Source organism: Chenopodium album, chromosome 2 (genome assembly GCF_948465745.1).
Source record: "Chenopodium album chromosome 2, dcCheAlbu1.1, whole genome shotgun sequence".
NCBI lineage: Eukaryota > Viridiplantae > Streptophyta > Magnoliopsida > Caryophyllales > Amaranthaceae > Chenopodium > Chenopodium album.
This window is the reverse complement of record NC_137835.1, coordinates 81,321,310-81,337,337: the sequence shown is the minus strand read 5'-3', so window position 1 is coordinate 81,337,337 and position 16,028 is coordinate 81,321,310. Positions and strand designations below refer to the sequence as shown.

The window sequence follows — 16,028 nt, the reverse complement described above, 5'->3', positions numbered from 1 at the left end:
AAAATACAAGTCCTGAAAAAAAAAATACAAGTAACCCCTGAAAAAAAAATACAAGTAACCCTGACAAAACCAGTAACCCCGTTATGCGAGTGAATAGTAACCCCGTTATACTGTATAATCCGTTATTTTCACTGATTTGGCAGCAGGCCACACGGTGTGGCCTGTTGCACCAAAAAAGCTCTGATTAAAGATTAGTTGAGAGTTAGCTCAAATGATTAGAGCTTTCCTTCCGATTCAAGGGGATTTTGAGATCAATTCTCATTTCCTGCCATTGTGGCTCTCGGGAAAAAAAAAAGAATAAAATAATACTTGTACAAGCCTATTACATTAAAAAATTCACCTTTTCTTGTAGTCTATAATATCACACACACACAAAAAAAACCCATCTAAAATCAGCAAAATTCCCTAATTTAAAAGATAACTCGATAACTAATAATCATAATTGCATGTTTAATTATCAAACTTTTTTTTAAACTCCTCATTTACCCCATTTATTTAACAACATTCAAAGTATTTCTTTTTTTAATCAAAATATCCACTCATTCCTTATTACACACCAAGTCACCAACCCACCAAAAAATCCCATCCAACTCCAAACCAAGAAAAAAGTAGAAGTATATTCCAATTTCCATATTGACAACACCATTCACCAACCCCAACAAAATAGAACCAAATTCATTTTATTCCTTCTTTCCCTCAAAATTAAGTCAAAATCTTACCAAAAATAAATCAATTAATCCCACATAATTTGGACATTACCAAAATTAATTAAATTAAAATTAAAATTAAAATTACTAGTAAATAAAAATAAAAATAATATTATTGTCATAATTCATAAATAAAACCACCAATAAAAAAGCAGAATAAACTCAACCATTTTTCATATTCTCTCTCACTCACTCCTCCTCTTCGGCGGAGCCTCCAACGCTTCTTCTTCATCTTCGTCTTCCCCAAATCTCCCAAAATGCAGAGCTCTGCAATTTCAATCTCACCCTCAATTCCCCACCTTAAACCTCTTCAAAACCCTAATTTTCAAAATCGTCGTCTTTTTTCGATCAATTCCCTCCCAATTCGACCTTCTCTCTCTTCCGCCGCCATTTCAGCTTCACGAAGATTAGCCGTTGTTAGCAGTTTGAGTGATGAGTCCAGTTTTGATCTGAGCCGTCGATCTTCTTCGTCGAGATTTGACGGGTTGGTTTCTTTGCCGTCGTTGAAGGGTAAGAAGCCGTCGGATGAGTTTGTTGTTAAAGCGACGTCGTTGCCTGAGAGTGCTGATGCTGATGAACCTCCTAAAGCTATTTCTCGGACTTTGGAACTTGGGATTTTGTTTGGGCTTTGGTATCTTTTTAATATCTACTTCAATATTTACAATAAGCAGGTTGTTATTTTTCGCCATTTTTGTTCATATTTGTTTACAATATGTTAATTTTTGTTTGATTTTTACGTGATCTTTGTCTAGTATATGCTAAATATATGAAAATTTACATGTATTTTGATTGGCTGATATATTTATGCTCATTTATAGAAAAGTTTTTTTTTAAAAAATAAAAATAAATTAATTAATAAGGAAATTTTAGGTTTGAAGTTGTTGTAATAGAAGGTGAGAAGAAAATGATGTGGAGGTTATACTGTTCTATTGATTTTATTTTCTTGTAATAAAAATTTGGGTAATGGAGTGAAATGGGTATATATATGTCAATACAGTGATACTAGATTGATGGGTTACAAAGCAATTTAGATAGCAATGATGGGTTTTGTTGATAGCAGCATTGTGTTCGGTGCTGCTCCGATGTGTACATCTTGGATTGTTCTTAAGTTTTGAAGCTTCTTGATGATTGCTTAAACCCTGTTTAGGTGTTTGAGTGGTGTTTTCATTTGGGTTTTGAAATGTAGGATTAATGGTTAGTTAATGTTGGTGGGAATTTGAGACTGTGACCGCGCTAGTTTAGAGGGTATCTCCTTTGAATGTATGGATTGTTAATGTGTTATATGGAGTACTTCGTATTGCATTTGGGTATTTGATGGTGTGGTGGAATTGTGGAAATATTTGGAGTGTTTGAGGATATGGTGGAGCTGTGGAAGTATGTGGCATTTAGAGTGCAGGATAAGGTTATAGTAGAGTAGTGTTGGTGATGTTTCCATTCGCTCCTTTTGCATTAGGTGATCAACTTAGTTTGGTAGTCTGGTTGAAACTTTGGATTTTGGCATCTTTGAAAAATATACAGCATACTGAAAATCAAGTGTTAATGATTAGTTTCGCTTAAATAATATGGATAATAAAAGTATTAAAAAAATGTAGTGAAGTGCTTTGAACTTTTGAAATATGAATCTAATCGTATATATTGTTAAAACTTTTCACTATTTAGAGAAGTTAATGCTCAAAGTCCATCCTTAAAATTATTAGGAGCCTTAATCATGAACTGGGGGTGTATAGTTTAAACTACAACTACCAAGTAGTAATATGGGCTTAATTTACATTAATTCATTTGGAGTACATGTTAGATTGCTTCTTTTCAATGAAATATATTTGTTTGAGACTTTGAGTTAGAGTGCAGGGATGCTCCACTTTGTTCTGCAGATTGTAAGTGGTCTTGTTGTATGTAATGTTAAAAATTCTCTAGTTAGTACATCTTTCATGGGGAAATATATTGATCTGAGGTACATTGGTATACAGCAGTGGCTCTCTACTTGCATCAGCTTTTGCTTTAGTAATGTATGCTGTTCTTTCCTACAGGTTCTGAAGGCATTTCATTATCCCGTGACTGTCACATTGATTCAATTTGCTGTTGGGTCAGTGCTCGTTATCTTCATGTGGATGTTTAATCTCTATAAGAAACCAAAAGTTAGCGCTGGGCAGGTAGTTTATCAGTCTGTTTGTAAAGCTATTAAGCTATTCTAGACAACTTTATTTTTGGGCTGCTGTTTTATCATGTTAAATATGTTTTTTACTGCTTCTCAGCTAGCTGCTATCCTGCCATTGGCAGTTGTACACACCTTGGGCAACCTCTTCACCAACATGAGTTTGGGTAAAGTGGCAGTATCGTTTACTCACACTATCAAAGCTATGGAGCCATTTTTCTCTGTTTTACTGTCTGCTGCCTTTTTGGGAGAGGTATACTTCACGTATTTGTCATTTGTTATTTTTTTACATACATAGAAATGTTGAACTGTGAAAGATTATCTGATGTGTAGGATAATCTACTATTCAGCCAGCAGTTGAAGTCTTTTTATGTTTTCGCTAGTGATTTTGGTTTCTGTGTTGGTTAATTTTCATGATTCTCATTGCAGAATCCGACTCCTTGGGTTGTGCTTTCACTTCTTCCCATTGTTGGAGGGGTGGCTCTTGCATCTGTGACTGAGGCCTCTTTTAACTGGTCAGTGAATTTACTTTCTGACAAGATTTTGTGCTTCCTGGTTCCAAGGGTCCATCTAGATTTTCAGCATGAGTTTTTTCTGAACCATTGTTCAATATGTTTTTGTTATAAAGGGCTGGTTTTTGGAGTGCTATGGCTTCTAATGTCACAAATCAATCCCGTAATGTCCTTAGTAAGAAGGTCATGGTAAAGAAAGAGGTAACTCTCTCTCTCTCTCTCTCTCTCTCTCTCGGGATTAATTTTTCATCCTTACTGAGAATGCTTCATGATGGGAATTATTGACTTTTTTTCTGTTGCTTGGTGTCAAAGTACTTTTCTTTATTTTGCACAGTTCATGCAACACATTGGTATTCTGATTAATTTTATTTCATTGATGTGTGAGTTAATTTCAATTATTTTCTTTGACAGGAATCAATGGACAATATAACACTCTTCTCTATTATAACAGTTATGTCCTTTATACTTTTAGCCCCAGCGACTATTTTCATGGAAGGTGTCAAATTCACTCCTACATATATAGAAGCTGCTGTAAGTTTATCCTTCTGTATCTTTTCTTTTTGGCCTGTTGGATTTTACAGACTAATCCTTGAAATGTATTTGCTTATATATTTTTCCTGTTGTGGCAGGGATTGAATGTCCAACAATTATACACAAGGTCCTTGTTGGCTGCTCTTTGCTTCCACGCTTACCAACAGGTAATACTCTGTCCATCCCCCTTCCTCCCTGATGTTGTATAACTGTGTTATGCCTTTGCTATTGCAGAATTTTTTCCATATTAAATGTAATGTTCTTATGAGTCTTGAAACGCTTTCAGCATCATATTTATACATTCTGTGTCTTAATCTCATGTAATTGATGATTTGCTGGTTCATGCTTATTGTGTTGACTTTTGTAACTTTTGTTTCTATTTGTGTCAGCAGAATTAGTTTTCATGGTGGAATGTAGATTGTAGGAACTTATAAATTGTTTATAATAGAATATAGGAGTATCTGCTTGGCCGGTCTCCGTATCCCTGTTGCTTTTAATACATGGATGCTATATGTTATTTTCCTTATTTTTACATTCCTGACTGTTGGAAGCTCAATGGGAGTAGGGATATATTCCCATGTTCCTGCCTCTTTGTATATCAGAAACCTTTCATCGTCATGCTCATCCTCCAATCTCCCCACTGTAGTAAATGATTATAAAGAGTGCCACTGCTGCCATTCCCTTCTCCACCTCCGCCTCCAACAATCAACATCCCTTCCCTTCCTTCTTGGTAATTCAAGCCACGTATATTGGCCTTGGGCCCTTGGCTTCAAAGGGGGCTTAGATGCCAAATTGCAATGCATATTGGTGATGGGAATATAGGGATCTTGCATCAAATGTTTGCTTCCCTTCTGCCCTTTGGTGTTTTGTAATCTAGCTAGTTAGGGTATCTGGTCCTTTGTCTAATTATATGATATTTGGAGAAAAAGAACTTTAGACAGTATACAGAGGATCACTACTTTTTTTTTGGTCCTCACTATAAAGTGTTCTTTTTATCATGGATGGCAAATGAGGACATTCTTTCATGGAATTTTCTTTGGCAACTTTACAGCCTTGTACTTTTTGGTGAAGATTAATTTTTGTTCTTTGTAAAATTTCGTTTTACTCTGGGGTTAAATAACATGACAGTTGCTTTATTGTCAACTTTGAAATTTCTATGTAATATGTATCACAAGGTCTTTCATCAAGTTCCTGAGAGGTAGGTTTAGCAGGGAAATATTCTGTTGTTGTAAATCTATAGTCATTGACCGTCCTAATTATTGTAAAAAGGGAGATCTAATTAGTGATTAAATGATAAATGTTGAGTGATCCTCGGGGATAGTTCAATTTGGTTTTTTGGAATTAGGTTTTGAAGCCTAATCTCAATGAGTCTAATTTTATACTTGACAAATTCCCAAGTCTAATCACCCTGCTTTAGAGAGACTATCAGTTGTCTTATGTTGTTTAAGTTTGTCTATTTTTTGTTTGAATCTTTCAGGTTTCTTACATGATATTGCAAAGGGTTTCCCCCGTTACCCATTCCGTTGGTAACTGTGTGAAGAGGGTGGTTGTCATTACCAGCTCCGTGTTATTTTTCAAGACACCAGTTTCACCTATCAATGCTCTGGGTAAAGTTTTGCTTTTGATGTGTTTATCATTGTTTTCTTAGTCTACTTACTTTTATAGCTGATTTCAAAGTCTGTTAGCATCCCTCATTCTTTTTCGCAAGAGGAGAAAAAAAAAAAAAAACCTTGAGTTATCCTTTGTCCGTTATGTTAATGCGTTGGTTTTCCCCAGTGCTTACATGCTCTGCTTTTATTTTTCTTTACAGGTACTGGAATTGCACTTGCCGGAGTTTTCTTGTATTCCCGGGTAAAGCGCATCAAGGCAAAGCCAAAGACCGCTTAATTTTGACTATTGGGAGTGGCTATTAACTTTGTCTCATACTGTCTTTAGGCAAAGATTTTCGTTTTCTAATTGGAAGGACTAAGTTGTAGGTCAGATTAGGCATTTGAATTTCTTCCTAATATTTTCCATTCAAATGCTTACGAGTTGTGTTTATTCCTTGTTGAGAATTCTTGAAATTTCTTATTGGCAAAATAGTCAATCTTGTAGTTTTTATTATTCATTTGAAAGTAGTTTTGATATGTAGAGTCCAAAGTGTTACACGCTGTTATTAATCGGAATCTATCTATGTTTATTCTTGCTCACTCTTTGCTATTCCTCTATGGAAATTTAACTATGTTGTAATCAAATTTTGATAAATCTATGTATCGTGATCGTGACAATGGAAAACAGACATTGTTATGTTACACTTAGTGCAAATCAACTTCTAATCAGGTCCATTGAAGCTCGTATTAGTTGAAGCCCTGAAGTCAGCACTGGTGTATTTGCATGTAATTTTCTGCTTTATATTCCCATTTTTGTGCTTAGGAATTTATGAAGATCAGTATTGCGTGGGATGATTCTATGGTAGTCATTTTTCAAACGATTAATATAGAATTTTCAGTATTGCGTGTTAGTTTTAAGCCTTCCACTCTTGTTTTAGATTTTTCTATGTTCATCTGGTTGTACCAAGTGCATGGTAGGGATGGTGAAATGTAGGTTATTCTTTCTTGCTCATATGCTAATAGGCATAATAGCATATAAGGACGAAAACATTAGCATTGGTTGCACCTTGCCAGTTTACGGCGCTCAATAACGAGCTTTGATCTGCTGTCATTAGCCTGCTATTTTTCCCTAAAACTGGGGCTATAATCTTTGTTCCCGAAGTTTGTGGTGCTGGTGGCTACTGGCCGGGCATCCAGAGTCTAGACCACATTGGGCGTAGCTAGAAGCAGAACGATTTGGGACAGGCTGGTGGTGGTTAGGGGCTTACGCTTTTTGGTGCTACAAGCAGTCTGTAAGAGGCAGTCATTAATCAAACTACTACTCCCGTTTCTTATTATAAGCTACAAATGAGTATTTTATGTCTCACCTTTGTTGTATATTAATAAGAAACGGAGGTAGTACAAGAAATAACAAAACCTTAATTTAAGTCTTAGTGATCTTACTCCATATGATGTAAGATTGCAAGACGCTCTTTATTCTAATGTTGAAGTTTGCGAATTAATATTAATATAAAAAAAATTATGAAAATTACTTGATTTATTACTAACTACAAATTTCTTGACATATTCGAATTAATTATTTTTAAAACTTAAAAAATATAACCTAAATGAAAAATGACGCAACTCTTCTGTAATTCAAGTTGTATTTGCTAATGCCTTACAGTATCATTTAGGAAAAGGGAAAAGATTTAGGTATTTAAGTTCATCAATAGGCTACGTAGCACCAAGAGGGATAAGGAAGTTGATCATTTATGATTTTATGAAGCATCTAATTTTGCGTATATCTGTCTTTAACTGGCTAATTACTAATTAGTGCTCCTATCTTGGCTGTGAATGAGGCACTTTGACTCGCTATTAAGTTGAGGAAATAGAGCTTAACAATGTTTAACTAATTTATTTAACGTAATTAATATGCAATTAGTGCCACATTTTAATCACAGTGTTGACTTATAAATTAATGAGACACTGTGAAGTACTACTACTAACATGGGAAAGGCTAGCTTTAAAGAATGGATTTAGTATTCAAGTGTATAATAGTGTGTTGAAATAAATAAAAATTTAATTTTAGTCATTAGGTATAAACGTATTCTTGAGGGAAAGAGTCCTAGAAGTGTTATGGAGTATTTGTTTGTTTTAAGTTTTAATTAACTCTTTTGTGTCAATTTTAAATACCAATGCAATAACTGACATCTTTTAAAAACTTGTGCATAACCTTAAACGATAATTAATAGAACCGAAAAAGGATCTTATACCTAATCTTACCTCATAGAGTGCACAACAATAATCTATAACATATATTATATTAATATTTTTTCAAGACAGCTAAAGTCTTGAACCATATAACAGAAATAACAACCAACAGTTTGCCACACAAAACAACACAGTACAATACCAGTCAAGACTCAAGAGTCAAGACTATCCCTTAATACATGACCATTGTTTGATCCACCAAATTTAGAAAATACTTATAAAAATAAAAGTTTTAATACTCCATCTTAATATAACATAATCACTTCTTTTAGAGACTAACATGATTAATCATCTCCACCAAATCGAACTCCATCTTCACCCCATTTTGCATCATATTTGCAACCAAATGACCCTCAGATTCATCCACAATCTCAGCTAAGCCATGTCCAACACTGCCGCGGTTGTCGCCAGGTGGTGCATAGTCAAGCAGGGAGTCAATGCTACTCTCCTCAAACATCTGAGCATCAAAGTTGAAGTCAGGAACTTCACTGAAGTCATACTCTGGCTGCACCAGCTCACCCAAGCTCGAATTCGAGGACCCGCCAGTTGGATGCTCAGTTGGTGATTCAGTATTAGTTTCCAAGGCAGCAGTAGGAGGATTGGCATAAGAAAGTGGCCTCTTCCTACAACCAGCATTGATTTTCTCAAGAGTTAAGCCTTGGATGTATTCTTGCAACAGATAACTCTGCTTTGGGTTCTTGGACTTGCATTTTCTCTTGGAAAATTGCTTTCTTTTGGTTGCATTCCAATGGTTTTTGATCGAGTTTTCGGTCCTTCCTGGTAGCAGCTTTGCAATTTCAGCCCATTTGTTGCCTATCTCTACATGGGCATTGATCAGGATCCTGTCTTCCTCTTCAGTCCAATCGTCTTTCTGTGTAAAATTAACAGTCACGCAGGTTATTTAGAATGTCCAGAAAAAGTTGTCACGTTTTAAAAAAAAATGTTACAGCATATATTTCTGTAAATTTATTTATTTAATTACTTTGTTAACCTTATAGGCTAAACCCAAATCTCTTTGTATATATTGTGAATAATGTTTAATGAGAAGCATGGCAAATATTTCTTTCAACTAGTACATAATATGTAAAATTAAAGATTTATGATTGTATTTAACTAAAATGTATTCCCTTATCAAGATCGAGTCACATAAAAGTATGTCAATGGTCCAACTATTATAAAAGGTCGTGTAAAATCATGTCATCATATGCTACAATATTAGATCAATATGGTCATTATTATTTCCCTAACATAGGATTATATGATTTTGAGGTGAAAACTATCATGCATGTTTCCTTATCTTGCTAAGTATGGTGAATCAATGTTTATGTCTCTTAGAATGGGTTTATTTGCTTGCTTTAAATGTCAACTTAAAAGATTGTCAACTTTTGCCATTTAAATTATAGAAGTATTCTATGTCGTTTGTAAGGGCACATATAAATTTGAATAAAATATGTACTTGCATTTTTGTTATTGCTCTTAAGTATGATTTGTCTTTAAAAAATAAGCTTTAGAAGAAAAATAAATTGCTTTAAGCTAGCTCAACGAAAATACATGTGGTTGGCAAAACCAGTCAAAAGTCGGCTGTTAGTATTGGAAACTAAAATGCTTTACTTTTTATAATTCGATAATAATCCGTGATAATAATAATAATAAAATCCGTAATAATAATAATAATAATAATAATAATAAAATAATAACAATTTTTTAAAAAAAATAGTAATATAAATAATAATAAATATCATCTCGACCTTTTATACCAATTTATTATTGTTTTGTTACATTTAACCTTAAGATTTATATCATTCAACGGTCCAAATATGTTTTTATTTTAAGGTAACTTTTATAATTATTTTTCATTAAATGTAATTATGTAAAGGATGACTCGTCATGAATAATATTCCAGTCTTAGGCTATAATAACAATAATGAGGAAAAATGATTCACGTTTTATTTTTAATTTTTTTTGTAAAAAAAACTTTTGAATTTTCACATTTTATCATCCCTAAGTTGACACTTGGCAGTATTTGAATAATTTTCGGCCTCTAATTGGATTACATGATAATGTGTGAATTTAAAATTTCATGTGAGATCTTGTAAAATTGGCACAATAATGTATATTTTTCATAATATTAATTTTCGTAATTTTTACTTTTTGAAGCCATAAATTATTGAACTTGTACATTGACAAATGCAATAAAAAAAAAAAAAAAAACGCGTCAACTAAAAAAAGAAGAAGAATGTATAAAAAAATGTTGTTTAATTTATTATTGTGCTGTTCCATTTAAGATCTATATCATTCAACGGTCCAAATTTGTTTTTATTTTAAGGTAACTTTTATAATTATTTTTCATTAAATGTGATTATGTAAGGATGACTCGGCTCATGAGTAATATGCTAGTCTTAGGCTGTAATAACAATAATGAGGAAGGATAATTCACATTTTTTTTTAATTGTTTTTTGATAAAACTTTTCAATTTTTACATTTTATTATCAGTTGGTTGACACTTGGCAGTATTTGAATAATTTTCGGCCTCTAATTGGATTACATGATAATGTGTGCAATTAAAATTTCATGTGAGATCTTATAAAATTGGCACAATAATATATTTTTTCATAATATTGATTTTTGTAATTTTTACTTTTTAAAGCCATAAGCGGTTGAACTTGTACATTGTTAGGTGCGATAAAAAAAAACGTGTCAACTAAATAAGAAGAAGAATGTATAAAAAAATTGTTTAATTTATTATTGTTCTTTTACATTTAACCTTAATATCTATATCATTCAACGGTCCAAATTTGTTTTTATTTTAAGGTAATTTTTATAATTATTTTTCATTAAATGTAATTATGTAAAGGATGACTCGCTCATGAATAATATGCCAGTCTTAGGCTGTAATAACAATAATGAGGAAGGATAATTCACGTTTTTTAAAATTGTTTTTTGATAAAACTTTTCAATTTTTACATTTTATTATCAGTTGATTGACACTTGGCAGTATTTGAATAATTTTCGACCTCTAATTAGATTACATGATGATGTGTGCATTAAAAAAATTTCATGTGAGATCTTGTAAAAATGGCACAATTTTTATAATATTAATTCATAATTTTTACTTTTTGAAGCCATAAATTGTTGAACTTGTACATTGACAAATGCGATAAAAAAAAAAGGTGTCAACTAAAAAAAAAGTATCAAAAATATATGGTTTAATTTATTATTGTGCTATTACATTTAACCTTAAGATCTATGTCATTCAACAGTCCACATTTGTTTTTATTTTAAGGTAACTTTTATAATTATTTTTCATTAAATGTAATTATGTACAGGATAACTCGGCTCGTTAATAATATGACAGTCTTAGGCTGTAATAACAATATTGAGGAAGGATAGTTCACATTTTATTTTATTTTATTTTATTTTTTTGTAAAAACTTTTCAATTTTTACATTTTATTATAAATAAGTTGACACTTGGCAGTATTTGAATATTTTTCGGCCTCTAATTGGATTACATGATGAATTGTGCATTTAAAATTTAAAATGTTTTACTAAATACCAAAATGCAAGGTTGAAAACATAGCATGCATGGATTTATTGCATGTATATTCAAACTGTTTTCCTCTTCTATGCTCTATATAGTAAAAAACTTAATTCCCTAAGTTCCCTAGGATACCATTTTTGACATACACTTGCACTTATTTTATATGGGTTTGTAACGTTTGTTGGACTAAATAAAAGGCGACATCTTATGTAGGAGGAAACAAATTTAGCAAACTTTCAAAAAAATAAAATAAATAATGTAATAAATGATTAATTAATTTCTTGTAAATTTAAATAAATGGTGAGAAATTAATTTACCTTAATATTTGGTTTTAAATGATTATGCCATCTCTCTCTACATTGTTTTCCTACTCTCCCATTGAGCAATTGAGCAATCTGAGACCATTTCCTTACGCCATAGCGGTCCACCAAATCAGTCAAGAGGCTACATTTGCATGCATAAAAAATCATTAAAAATGATAAATTGATAAATAAATAAAATTAAATTAAATTAATACCAAAAAAATGTACAGAGTTTAAAATTCATATTCAATTCGTAAAATAAAACATGTATACGTGCAAAAAATCCAACATAAATTTTATAATGAGAACGATAGAAGTAAAATTTTTTAAATCGAGTACATATATTTTTATTTTTTTTCCGTAAAAATAATCAAACATAATTTTTCTTTTTACGATAATCAAAATTAATATATTTTTTTGAAAACAATTTATATATGCTTATAGCGATTGAATAAAAAAAATGCACATTTGTTCAAAATATATACGTGTATAAAAAAAATTGAAAATAATGACAAGGAAAAAAACATGAAATATGTTGATCGCTACTTACTTATCCTCAGCCTTAGTCCATTGGCCCTTGACTGGAGTAGACTTCTTTTTGCGCCCCTTTCCTCCCTTTCTCACCACGGTTGTCGTAGAGAGGCGGTCCGAAACCAAGGTGGTTGTGGTCACCGGAGTTGTGCATGAGTCTTCATCCGAAGGCCGGTAATTTGTTGGCCCTAAATAATCATAGTAACAAAAAGGGTTAAAGCCTTGAGCATTAGGGCTTATCATGTTCATGGGGGTGATAATAGGAGAATGCCCTAAGACACCAATTCCCCCTTCATTTTGATTGAGGTTATCTATGAGAGGAACCAATGCAACATTATTTGTTGCATGATTCACTAAGGGTTTAGTCTCATAGAAATCAAAATTTGGAACACAATCAAATGGAGAATTATCATAGGGTTCCAAACAATTTGGTTGATGAATGGGATAAAAGGTATTTGAGGTTGAGGATGATCCATCATGGAGATCAAAGTTGAGATCAAAAAGGGGGTGAAGACCTTGGAGGAAATTGGTACCACCCTTTGATAACAAAGCACCCTCTAAGGAGAATTGATCATCTCTTGGGTTTGAGTGATTATTTTGAGGTAAGAATAATGAGGGATGAGGAGAAAACTTTTCCCTAAATTTTGCCTCAAAATCCATCAAAGAGGGTGTAAAGGGGTAAGAGGGAGGAAGAGGAGGAGCAAAAAGGAGAAAGTTTGGGTTGGTTTTAAGAGTTGGTTTCTACTATGCTCTTTTTTATTTCTCTCCTTTCAGCTTAAGGCAGAAGATATATAGAGGTGTTTATCTGGTGTGTATTAGGATTGAAGAATTGTGACTGTTGATCTCTAATGCATCCAATGGCTTAGCATGCTTATCAAATGTGAACATATTGAGATATCAGATGATTCTAAATCACATACAGTGCCTATTGTAATGTGTCACGTGGCAAAAAAATTTTATATATTTATATTTTAAATATAAACAATTAATTACTTTCTATGTTAATAAATGGGTTAATAATGGTTATTGATGTTATGATCACACTAAGTTTATTTTCCATAGCATTATGGTAATATTGGTCAAACAGAGTCGTTGACGAGATTAATTGCATTATTAAAATGATTAAGGATGAACTTGGTTAATTAAAACCGGCTAATGATAAAATAATATGATCGGTTCATTTTTTTAATATTAAAACATGTACATAATAAGTCTTTTAATATCATATCTACAATGCAAACATAATTTTTGAAAAATATAATTTAATCAAACACAAAAAATATTTTTCGAGAAATTGTAAAAGAAAAATAAAAATCATATAAATGTAACTAAAATATAGATATATTAAAAAATGTTATTAATACTACTCCGTATTTTATACCAAACTAAGAAATACGGAACTTGTTTAATTACTTAAAGAAAAATAAGTTAATCATAAACAATGTAATTATTAAAGTATTATGATAGTCGTATTTCAATTCACCACTATCAAATTTTTCACGGTATGGTATGCCTTTGCCTCTTATGGTTACACAGCAACACTAGCTACAAATACAGTGCAATTATATTTAATTTGCTTCTCACCTAAAAAAAAAAATAAAAAAAAAATAAAAATAAAATTGTTAAAACTTTAAAGTGCTTTTATTGCCCGCAATTTCCAAAATCCGAGAAGCAAAATCATTATTTGAGTTAGTGCCACAAAACATAAGGATGGAGATGAGATAAATTACGTATGACATTTAAGTTTTTACTCAAAGAAGTCTTCAAAGCAATTTTTATATAATTACAATATTACCCTTATTTATGCATTTAGTGGAACTTTACAAAGCTCCCTTTTATAGTTTTATAGGGTAGGCAATGGAAAGAATAATACAGATTGAAGAAGTGAGCACACAAAATAAAAATGGAAATACAAATACAGTACAACTAAAATTTAATAAATAGATGCGTTTTAAATACAAACATAAAGTAATATTTCGAGTTTAATAAATGATTTCTTTTTTCCCATAACAACTTATTTTCTTTTTCTAATATTTTCTTGTTTCTTTTAAGATTTGAACCTTCTAAAATAGGACGAAAGCTAAATATGGAGTAATAATTTTAGAGACGGTTCAAAGTAAATGTCACTTACAATTAATATAAGCAAGCAAAATGTTAGGAAAAATCAATTACATAGTACAAAATATAAGTACAAAGTTCAAAGTTCAAAGTTTACTTTATAGTTAGCAATATAATCTACTTTGAACTAATTAAAAAAATAATATAAAATTTTAATAAATACTACTCCGTAGTAGGTAAAAAAAAAAAAGGTCAAAAATAAAATAAAATTGGTATTACAAAAAACATTTGATCAAACCCGTCTCAATCAGCACGCTTAATTATATTAGACAGTTAGACCTTTTAAGTTATATACGTACTTAATAAATTAAAATACTTGTACATGCTTATGTTTATTGCATGGACATTTTCCACTTGACTAATATTCTTTCTTTTTATATACTATAACTTAAAAATTGTAGTTAGTTATTCAGTTAAAGTAAAAAAAGCTATCTTTATTCTTTCCCATTTTTGGTGTAGGAAAATCCAGCATAATATTGTTTCATAAATGGGGATACAACTCAAGTTTATCGGACATTTTATTCCTACTACGAATAAATGTCGAATTTACTAAATTAAGTTGTCAAATTCACGACCACCTTTGTCTTAAGTCAGCAAACATGTTAACAGAAATAATTAATGATCTCATTACATATACTTATTGAATCAAATTTAAAAGAAATTAATTATCTCATTACATATACTTATTGAATCAAATTGTAATGAATGCTTTATTTTTTCTTACGTTACATACTTACAATTTTATGATCTTCAATGCTCTATAAAGTATCAAATATATGACGAATTATCTTTGAATCACTTTCTTTAAATTGTCTTAAACATTATAACATTATTTATAACTTGTTAATGCACAACTTTGAACATATTTATCTTTGTTTTGATTTTTTATTACTCCATATTATTTATTTATTTATTTATATGGTTATTTTTTTTTTGGTGCAAATAAAGGTATATATACTGTGGTTATACCTGATGTATATAGAAATTACGCTTTGAACAAAGTTTAGTGATGAATAATGGAAGAGGATTTACGATTTGATTTAGTTGGTCATGGTATTTTTTTTTAAATATTGCTGAAAATTAATACTTTCTTTGTTTATAAATAATTGCAACACTTTGATTAGCAGTACACTTGTCAATGCACAAATTTGACCTTACATATTAATATATGCAATACTTATGTATTCGCATGTTAAAATTTTTATTTGTGTAGTATAAATTGAAACTAATGCAACATTATATCACAAGGTAGCATACTAGCATCTAGTTCTTTATACTCGTAGTTCAAAACTCGTTTATATATGACGTAGAAGACTAGAAGTCATTTAAATTGTTTGCACAAGTATTGAAAAATAGAGGGTGCTGACAAATTTTTTAAAGTTGTCAGTTTGTCACACAAACACACCGTATAACTTGGTTAGATTTGAAGAGGGAAGGAGGGAAAAGTATCAATTTTTCATTATATAAATGTTACATCGGGCAAGGGGAAAGAAGAAGAATAAGAGGGATCCTTTCAAAGCAAAAACAGCCTCAACAACGCCAACTATAAATTAGGTGCAATAAACAATACCACTTTTGACTTATCGCCAAAATAGCACCAAGTTTATCCCATGAGTGTACCATGATTTCTAATAGCCACAACAGCACCAACTATGTCTATTTATAGGGTTGATGGTGCATCATAAAGGTGATGATGTTTACTTTATTATAGTTACCAAAATCCTCACAATATTGAAATAATATTAAAGGAAATACCTTCATTTTTTCTTCCCTATCAACCAAAAAAAATTTAAATTA

At 31.3% G+C, this 16,028-nt stretch overlaps 2 protein-coding genes across 2 annotated transcripts; one reads left to right on the top strand and one right to left on the bottom strand.

The window, feature by feature from the left end:
* Positions 1-828: 828 nt before the first annotated feature.
* On the top strand, positions 829-6,091 carry LOC145603126 (phosphoenolpyruvate/phosphate translocator 1, chloroplastic-like). Its single transcript, XM_081659261.1, has 9 exons — positions 829-1,378; positions 2,735-2,857; positions 2,960-3,112; positions 3,289-3,374; positions 3,488-3,572; positions 3,783-3,902; positions 4,001-4,069; positions 5,380-5,509; positions 5,713-6,091. The coding sequence occupies exons 1-9, from the start codon at positions 965-967 to the stop codon at positions 5,787-5,789; spliced, it is 1,257 nt and encodes a 418-aa protein (XP_081515387.1). The 5' UTR covers positions 829-964; the 3' UTR covers positions 5,790-6,091.
* Positions 6,092-8,009: 1,918 nt separating this feature from the next.
* Positions 8,010-12,773, bottom strand: LOC145577568 (transcription factor MYB98-like). Its single transcript, XM_081635065.1, has 3 exons — positions 12,133-12,773; positions 11,598-11,724; positions 8,010-8,612 (listed from the first exon to the last, which is right to left on the bottom strand). Exons 1-3 carry the CDS (start codon positions 12,771-12,773, stop codon positions 8,010-8,012), a joined length of 1,371 nt encoding a protein of 456 aa, XP_081491191.1.
* Positions 12,774-16,028: the final 3,255 nt, after the last annotated feature.